This window comes from Homarus americanus, unplaced genomic scaffold (assembly GCF_018991925.1).
Source record: "Homarus americanus isolate GMGI-L3 unplaced genomic scaffold, GMGI_Hamer_2.0 scaffold57965, whole genome shotgun sequence".
NCBI lineage: Eukaryota > Metazoa > Arthropoda > Malacostraca > Decapoda > Nephropidae > Homarus > Homarus americanus.
In genome coordinates this window covers 958,064-967,573 of record NW_024725031.1, presented here as the reverse complement: position 1 = coordinate 967,573, position 9,510 = coordinate 958,064, and the positions used below count along the sequence as shown (strand labels likewise).

The 9,510-nt window shown below is 51.4% G+C and overlaps 1 protein-coding gene across 1 annotated transcript; it reads right to left on the bottom strand.

Annotated features, from left to right (window-relative positions):
• Positions 1–1,517: 1,517 nt before the first annotated feature.
• Positions 1,518–3,652, bottom strand: LOC121864685 (proteoglycan 4-like). The gene is made up of 5 exons (XM_042363843.1): positions 3,541–3,652; positions 3,008–3,128; positions 2,582–2,853; positions 1,838–2,457; positions 1,518–1,715 (listed from the first exon to the last, which is right to left on the bottom strand). Exons 1-5 carry the CDS (start codon positions 3,650–3,652, stop codon positions 1,518–1,520), a joined length of 1,323 nt encoding a protein of 440 aa, XP_042219777.1.
• Positions 3,653–9,510: the final 5,858 nt, after the last annotated feature.

Here is a 9,510-nt window from a genome sequence, read left to right as displayed (position 1 = left end):
CAACGGTCAATTATCATTCGGCATTTAATGTTCTTGAAGGATATTACGCCCGTACAATCATTGAGACACATGTTTGTTATAGACGAAAATAACGTAACATTTAGAGCCTTGGTTTTGTATGGGGCAAAAATTATACGCACAGAGTTAATTTTAGTGAATGTTCTGGATATGAGCTGATGTTCCTCTCAAGTGGACCATGGATGGCGCCAATTTCTGCACTGGACAGTTGGAGAAATTGGCGCCAAAATGTCACACCGGGGTAAGGCATGCGTTTCAGTTTTGCTAATAACTTAAAAGATAAGTCAACGATGATAATGAAACACCAGAGTAAATGGCTGGCGTTGCTCTCTCACCGAGATTCTTGCTCGACCAACAAATGTATTAAGTGTCTGGCTTAATTCTTACTTGGCGTCAAAAGTTATGGTTCAGTATTTTTTTCTTTTTCCTTCCTTATCAAAATACTTTATCAAATTGATTTAATATTTAACTGATCAAATTGTCTTGAGATATGTACATATTTGTAGATGATAATTTTCCCTTCCCTGCCTTCTCGCGTCCAGCTGACACCGATGGGTGGCACTGCCGCCAGTGGTCGGTAGGCTCTGCTCGATGAACCCTTTTTCACTATATGTATTTATCCCATTTTTATCAATTCCAGCATAAATCTTTGGAATTATTTACATTTTTATATAGGTGAACTAAATGGCATTGTCAACTAGTAGTTAATAAAAGTGAATTTTACTTACACATAGGAAGTTCAGTGGGTGACGGTTGACGAGACGAAAAAAGTGGTAGCTAAATATTCATGTGGAATTAAATTGTTGCTTCAATTATTAGAATTTTAATTTGAATTTTTTTTTTTACGTCTGTAAGTATTGAGACTAGTACATGTTTGTGATGAATAAACATTTTAGAATATTTCATTTGGAAAGATTTGTAGCTTGAATTATCTTCGACCTTTTTAATTAATTTCATTTTCTTTATGCTCGTACAAGCATTGACACTCGTACATATTCGCGATAGAAAAATAACGTACATTTTAGAGCCTCAGTACTGTATGGGGAAAATCCATATAAACTAGCATTCATTTTCACTGTAAACTGAAGAAATGTAAACCAGACAAGGATATTGCCATGTGGTGATATACAGGTGCTGAAAATGTTCTGGACCTGTGGAGTTAGATCAAAGATAACAAACCTAATCTTTAATGGGAGGGTAATCTCAGCACTCCTCAAGCTGTCATTAACGTTCATAGAACTGCGCAGATCTGCCAGACCATTTCAGCACGCCACGTCGGGTTAATTTATAAGTACGTCACTCCATGGAACATAGTTATGGATGCTGAAATTCCAAGATTTAAATTGTATTATCCATTAAGATTGGTTTATTTATTTACAGGAATCGTATATCTGCATGGCCACCAGTATCGGAAGTACTCGCCCGGCTGCTGAACAGAAGCCATTAATTCCAAAGGTGGGATCAGTGTAGTACTTAGCGTTTTTCAGTACGTGATTTTTTTACTGCTGCTGCACCTTTGGGTCATCTGGTTGTTGGGCCTGTTTTGGGTCCTCTGGTTGGGACTTCTTTAGGTCCTCTGCTGGTTGGGCCTGTTTGAGTCTTCTGCTGGTTGGGCCTGCTGGGTCTTCATGTTGGAGCCTGCTTTGGGTCTTCATGTTGGGCCTGCTTTGGGTCTTCATGTTGGGCTGCTTTGGGTCCTGGTGGTTGGGCCTGCTTTGGGTCTTCTGCTGGTTGAGCCTGCTTTGGGTCTTCTCTGGTTGGGCCTGCTTTGGGTCGTCTTCTGCTGGTTGGGCCTGCTTTGGGTCTTCTCTGGTTGGGCCTGCTTTGGGTTCTCCTGCTGGTTGGGCCTATTTTGGGTCTTCTGCTGGTTGGACCTGCTTTGGTCTTCATGTTGGGCCTGCTTTGGGTCTTGGTGGTTGGGCCTGCTTTTGGGTCTTGCAGTTGGGGCCTGCTGGGTCTTCTGCTGGTTGGGCCTGCTGGTCTTCATGTTGGGCCTGCTTGGGTTCTCTGCTGGTTGGGCCTGTTTTGGGACTTCTGCTGGTTGGGCCTGTTTTGGGTCTTCTGCTGGTTGGGCCTGCTTTAGGTCCTCTGCTGGTTGAGCCTGCTTTGGGTTTCTGCTGGTTGGGCCTGTCTTGGGTCTTCTGCTGATTAGGCCTGCTTTGGGTTCTCTGCTGGTTGAGACTGCTTTGGGTCTTGCGGCTGGGCCTGCTTTGGGTCTTGTGACTGGGCCTGCTTTGGTCTCCCTAGTTGGGCCTGCTTTGGGTCTCTGCTTGGGCCTGCTTTGGGTTCTCTGCTGGTTGAGACTGCTTTGGGTTCTTGCAGCTGGGCCTGCTGGGTCTTGTGGCTGAGGCCCGCTTTGGGTCTTAGTGACTGGGCCTGCTTTGGGTCTCCTAGTTGGGCCTGATTTGGGTCTCCTGGTTGCGGCCTGCTTTGGGTCTCCTGGTTGGGCCTGCTTTGGGTCTCCTGCTTTGGGTCTTGCAGCTGGGCCTGCTTTGGGTCTTGCAGCTGGAGCCTGCTTTGGGTCTTGCGGCTGGGCCTGCTTTGGGTCTTGCGGCTGGCCCACTTGGAGTCTTGCGGCTGCCTGCTTTGGGTCTTGTGGCTGGATCTGCTTTGGGTCTCCTGGTTGAGCCTGCTTTGGGTCTTGTGGCTGGAGCCTGCTTTGGGTCTTGTGGCTGGGCCTGCTTGGGTCTTGTGGCTGGGCCTGCTTTGGAGTCTTGTGGCTGTAGGCCTGCTTTGGGTCTTGTGGCTGGGCCTACTGGGTCTTGTGGCTGGGCCTGCTGGGTCTTATGGCTGGGCCTACTTTGGGTCTTAGTGGCTGGACCTACTTTGGGTCTTCTGTGCCTTTTTTTGTGTGTGCTTTTTATAGTGACTAGTTAGTTTTTCTTTTCAGAATTTTTGTGTAATTTTTAATGAAATGGTGCCGTTCATAACTTCACATTTTCATCCATTGCTTATTTTAAGATTGCTGGTGAATGGGACCACCTCTCACCGCAGGACACCGTGGGAGCACCTCTCCACAGGACACCGTGGAGCACCTTTGCAGGACACCGTGGGAGTACCACCACAGGTCACTGGGAGCACCTCTCCGCAGGTCACCGTGGGGAGTAGCTCTGCAGTGCAGTTTATAACTACATTTTCATTGATTCTTTATTTTCAGGTTGGTGAATGGGAGCACCTCCTCCCGCAGGACACCGTGGGAGAACCTCCGCAGGGCACCGTGGGAACACCTCTCTACAGGACACCGTGGGAGCACCTCACAGGTCACCGTGGGATAACTTCTGAGTGCAGTTTATAACTTCACATTTTCATGATTCTTATTTTTCAGGTTGGTGAATGGGAGCACCTCTCCGCAGGACACCATGGGAGCACCTCTCTCTGCAGGACCCGTGGTGGCACCTCCGCAAGGACACCGTGGTGGCACCTCCGCAGGACACCGTGGTGGCACCTCCGCAGGACACCGAGAACCACCCAGGACATCGTGGGAGCACCTCTCTTTGTGGTTGGTTTGTAGATTCTTTCAACCTGTGGTAGGTCTGCAGGGTGCTTCTTTCCGCAGGACACCATGGGAGCAGCTACCTCCGCAGGACACCAGTGGCACCTCCAAGGACACCGTGGTGGCACCTCCGCAGGACATCGTGGGAGCACCTCTCTTTGTGGTTGGTTTGTAGATTCTTTCAACCTGTGGTAGGTCTCCAGAGGTACTTCTTTCCGCAGGACACCATGGGAACAGCTATCTCCGCGGGACACCTAGTGTGCACCTCCGCCGAGACACCGTGGTGGCACCTCCCGCAGGACACCGTGGTGGCACCTCTGCAGGACATCGTGGGAGCACCTCTTTGTGGTTAGTTTGTAGATTCTTTCAACCTGTGGTATTGTCTGCAGGGCATCTCTTTCCGCAGAACACCGTGGGAGCAGCTATCTCCGCAGGACACCGTGGCAGCACCTCTCTGCAGGTGACACCGTGGGAACTTGCACTCAGTAAGAGACCGGGGAACTTGCTCCCAGTGGGAGACCCTACTGAAACTCCCTCACCCGGAGATCATGGGAACTTGGTGTCTAGGAGATCATAGAAACTTGCTTTCCTATAGGAGACCGTGGGAACGTGCTCTGCTAGGAGGCCGTGAACTCCCTCACCGGAGATCATGGGGACTAAGTGTCTGTAGGGGATCGTGGGAACTTGCTTTCTGTGAGAGACCGTGGGAACGATGCTCTTGTGGAGGAGCCGTAGAGCTTCCTCTCTGTAGGAGACTGGAACTCCCTCACCGGAGATCATGGGGAACTCCCTCACCGGAGATCATGAGGGAACTTGCTTTCTGTAGGAGACTGTGGGAACTTGCTTTAGGAGGAGACTGTGGGAACTTGCTTTCTGTAGGAGACTGTGGGAACTTGCTCTCTGTAGGAGACTGTGGGAACTTGCTCTCTGCTGGAGACTGTGGGAACTTGCTCTGTGAGGGGATCGTGGGAACTTTCTCTCTGTGGGGATCGTGGGAACTTGCTCTCTGTAGGAGACTGAGACTTAGTGTCTGTAGGAGACCAAGTGGGAACTTGGTGTCTAGGAGATCGTGGGAACTTGCTCTTTATGTAGGAGGCCGTGAGACTTGCTCTGTAGGAGACTGGGAACTCCTCACCTGGAATCATGGGGATTTAGTGTCTGTGGGAGATCGTGGGAACATTGCTTCTCTGTAGGAGACTGTGGGAACTCCTCACCGGAGATCATGGGGAACTTATTGTCTGTAGGAGATCGTGGGAACTTGCTATCTGTGGGAGACCGTGGGAACTTGCTCTCTGTAGGGACCGTGGGGACTTCGTGTCTGTAGAATTATCGTGGGAACTTGCTCTCTGTAGAGACTGGGAACGTGCTTCTCTGTAGGGAGACCGTGAGACGTGCTCTCTGTAGGGAGACCGTGGGAGACTCTTAGTGCCTGTGGGGATCATTGAGACTTGCTCTCTGTAGGGAGACCGTGGGAACTTGCTCTCTGTAGGAGACCGTGGAACTTGCTCTGTAGGAGACCGTGGGACTGCTTTCTGTGTGGAGATCGTGGGAACGTGCTCTCTGTGTGGGAACCCTGGGGACTTAGTGTCTGTAGAGGAGACCGTGGGAACTCCTCACCCGGAGAAAATGGGAACTTAGTGCCTGTAGGAGATCGTGGGAACTTGCTTTCTGTGGGAGATCGTGGGAACTTGCTCTGTGGGAGACCGCGTGAGGCTTGCTCTGCTAAGGAGACCGTGGGAACTCCCTCACCGGAGATAATGGGAGACTTAGTGTCTGTGGGGTATCGTGGGAACTTGCTCTCTCTGCAGGGAGACTGTGGGGCGTGTCTGTGAGAGACCGTGGGACGTGCTCTCTGTGGGGCCGTGGGAACTTAGTGTCTGTGTGGGGATCACGTGAAACTTGCTCTCTGTAGGGAGACCGTGGGAACTCCCTCACCGGAGATTGATAGGGAACTTAATGCCTGTTAGGAGATCATGGAACTTGCTTTCTGTGGAGATCGTGGGAACTTGCTCTCTGTAGGAGACCCTGGGGACTTAGTGTCTGTAGGAAGCCATTAGAGACTTAGTGTCTATAGGAGATCGTGGGAACTTGCTCTTTGTAGGAGGCCGTGAGACTTGCTTTCTTGCGGGAGACCGTGAGACTTGCTCTCTGTGAGGAAGCCGTGGGGGCTTAGTGTCTGTAGGGGATCAGTAGGGCCTTGCTCTCTGGGAGACTGTGGGAACGTGCTCTCTGTGGGAGACCGTGGGTAGTGTCTGCTAGGGGGATCGTGAGACTTGCTCTGTGGGAGACTGTGGCACTTGTCTCTGTAGGAGACTGGGAACTCCCTCACCGGGAATCATGGGACTTCGTGTCTGTAGGGTATCGTGGGAACTTGGTGTGCTGTAGGAGACTGTGGGAACTTGCTCTCTGTAGGGAGCCGTGGGAACTCCGTCACCGGAGATCATGAAGACTTAGTGTCTGTAGGAGACCGTGGGACTTGCTCTCTGTGAAGGAGACCGTGGGAACTCCTCACCGGGAGATCCTTGGGAACTTAGTGCCTGCTGGAGATCGTGGGAACTTGCTTTCTGTGGGGACCGTGAGAGCTTGCACTCTGTGGGGAGACAAGTGAGACTTGCTCTCTGTGGGGAGACTGAACTCCCTCAACAGGATCATGGGAGCCTTGGTGCCTGTGGGAGATCGTGGGGACACTTCTCTCTGTAGGAGACTGTGAGAACTTAGTGTCTGTAGGAGACTGTGGAACTTGCTCTCTGGAGGAGACAGGTGGGAACTCCCTCACCGGAGATCATGGGAACTTAGTGCCTGTAGGGGATCGTGGAACTTGCTCTCTGTGGAGACCGTGGAACGCTCTCTGTAGGAGACTGGGAACTTAGTGTCTGTAGAGATCTTGAAACACTCTCTGTAGGAGACCTGAGAACTTAGTGTCTGTAGGAGATCGTGGGACGTGCTCTCTGTCAGGAGACCTGGGACTCTCACGGAATCATGGGAACTTAAAGTGCCTGTGAGAATCGTGGGAACTTGCTCTCTGTAGAGACTGTGGGAACTTAGTGTCTGTAGGGAGACTGTGGGACTTGCTCTCTGGAGGAGACAGGTGGGAACTCCCTCACCGGAGATCATAGAACTTAGTGCCTGTAGGAGACCGTGGAACTTGCTCTCTGTAGGAGACCGTGGAACTTGCTCTCTGTAGGAGACTGGGAACTTAGTGTCTGTAGGAGATCGTGGGAACCTTGCTCTCTGTAGGAGACTGTGGGAACTTAGTGTCTGTAGGAGATCGTGGGAACGTGCTCTCTGTAGGAGACGTGGGGACTCCCTCACCGGAGATATGGGAACTTAGTGCCTGTAGGAGATCAGAGACTTGCTTCTGTGGAGGAGACCGTGAGACTTGCTCTCTGTAAGGAGACCGTGGGAACTTGCTCTCTGTGAGGACTAGGGAACTCCCTCACCGGGAGATCATGGGAACTTAGTGCCTGTGGGATCGTGGAACTTGCTCTGTAGGAGACTGTGGGAACTTAGTGTCTGTAGGGGCTGTGGGAACTTGCTCTCTGGAGGAGACAGGTGGGAAACTCCCCTCACCGGAGATCATGGGAACTTAGTGCCTGTAGGAGATCGTGGGAACTTGGCTCTCCTGTAGGAGACTGTGGGAACTTAGTGTCTGTGGGAACTTGCTCTCTGGAGACAGGTGGGAACTCCTCACCGGGATCATGGGAACTTAGTGCCTGTAGGAGATCGTGAGGAACTTGCTCTGCAGGAGACTGTGGGAACTTAGTGTCTATAAGGAGACTAGGGAACGTGCTCTGTAGGGAGACCGTGGAACTCCCTCACCGGAGATCATGGGAACTTGGTGCCTGGCAGGAGATCGTGGGAACTTGCTCTCTGTAAGGAGACCATGGGAACTCCCTCACCGGAGATCATGGGAACTTAGTGTCTGTAGGGAGACTCTGGGAACTCTCCTCTGTAGAGCCGTGAACTTGCTCTCTGTAGGAGACCGTGGGAACTTGCTCTCTGTAGGAGACTGGGACATCCCTCACCGGAGATCATGGGGACTTCGTGTCTGTAGGGTATCGTGGGGTGCTCTCTGTAGGAGACCGTGAAGGGCAGTGCTCTCTGTAGAGACCGTGGGAACTTGCTCTCTGAACTAGGAGACCATAAGAGACTCTAGTGTCTGTAGGAGACCGTGAGACTTGGTGTCATATAGGAGACCGTGGGGACTTAAACAATGTCTTGGGATCATCCAACACCTCTCTGTAAGGGATCAAGTGAACTTGCCCTCTAGAGACTGTAGAGCACAGGTGTCTGTAGGAGACAAATGGGAACAGGTGTCATAGGGAGACCGTGGGGACTTAGTGTCTATGGGGGATCATGAACTTGCCTCTGTAGGGGATCTTAGGAACTTGCTCTCTGAGAGACTGTAGAGACTTAGTGTCTGTAGGAGACCGTGAAAACTTAGTGTCTGTAGGGGATCATAGGAACTTGCTCTGTAGGAGACCGTGAACTTGCTCTGTAGGGAGACTGGGAACTTAGTGTCTTAGGAGATCGTGGGAACGTGCCTCTGTAGGAGACCGTGAGAACTCCCCTCACCAGAGATCATGGGAACTTAGTGTAGTAGCAGATCACGTAGAACTTGCTTTCTGTAGAGACCGTGGAACGTGCTCTCTGTGAGCCGTGAGAACTTGCTCTCTGTGAGACAAGTAGAACAGTGTCATATAGAGATCATTAAGTGCTCTCTTTAGAGACCGTGAGAACTTGCTCTCTGTAGGAGACTGTGGGAACTTAGTGTCTGTAGGAGATCATTAGGAACGTGCTCTCTGTAGGAGACAAGTGAGAACTCCTCACCAGAGATCAGCAACACTTGTGTTATGGAATCGTGGGAACTTGCTTCTCTTAGGAGACCATGAGAACGTGCTCTGTAGGAGACCATGGGAACATGCTCTCTATGAAGAGACAACCATCAGGGACTAGTGTCTGTAGGAGACAGTGGGGACTTAGTGTCTGTAGGAGATCGTGGGAACGTGCTCATAGGAGACCGTGAACGTGCTCTCTATGGGAGACCGTGGAAACGATGCTCTCTGTAGGAGACCGTGGGAACAGTGTCTATGGGGATCAGTAGAGACCTTAGTGTCTGTAGGAGACTATGGGAACTTAGTGTCTGTGGGAGACCGTGGGAACGTGCTCTCTGTAAGGAGACCGTGGGAACGTGCTCTCTGGAGACCGTGGGAACTTGGTGTCTATAGGAGACTCGTGGGAACTGCTCTTTGTGGAGACCGTGGGAACTTGCTCTCTTTAGGAGACCGTGGGAACTTAGTGTCTGTAGGAGACCGTGGGAACTTGCTCTCTGTAGGAGACTGTGGGAACTTAGTGTCTGTAGGTGATCGTGGGAACGTGGTCTCTGTAGGAGACCGTGAGAACTCCCTCACCGGAGATCATGGGAACTTAGTGTGTGTAGGAGATCGTGGGAACTTGCTTTCTGTAGGAGACCGTGGGAACGTGCGCTCTGTAGGAGACTGGGAACGTGCGCTCTGTAGGAGACCGAGGGGAACTTGCTCTCTGTAAGAGACCGTGGGGACTTAGTGTCTGTAGGAGATCGTGGGAACTCCCTCACCGGAGATCATGGGAACTTAGTGCCTGTAGTAGATCGTGGGAACTTGCTTTCTGTGGGAGACCGTGGAAAGTTGCTCTCTGTAGGAGACTGTGGGAACTTGCTCTCTGTTGGAGACTCGGAACTCCCTCACCGGAGATCATGGGGACTTCGTGTCTGTAGGGTATCGTGGGAACTTGCTCTTTGTAGGAGACCGTGGGAACGTGCTCTCTGTAGGAGACCGTGGGAACTCCCTCACCGGAGATCATGGGAACTTAGTGCCTGTAGGAGATCGTGGGAACTTGCTTTCTGTGGGAGACCGTGGGAACTTGCTCTCCATAGGAGACCGTGGGAACTCCCTCACCGGAGATAATGGGGACTTAGAGTGTGTAGGAGATCGTGGGAACTTGCTCTCTAGGAGACCGTG

Coding starts and splice junctions, on each gene's coding strand:
- LOC121864685 (XM_042363843.1), bottom strand. CDS start 3,652: ATGTCCTGCGGAGGTGCCACCACGGTGTCCTTGGAGGTGCCACTGGTG. Junction 2,458..2,581: donor AGGCAGCCGCAAGACTCCAA/GTGGGCCAGCCG, acceptor AGGCCCAACCAG/GAGACCCAAAGCAGGCCGCA. Junction 1,716..1,837: donor AGCAGGAGAACCCAAAGCAG/GCCCAACCAGAG, acceptor CCCAACCACCAG/GACCCAAAGCAGCCCAACAT.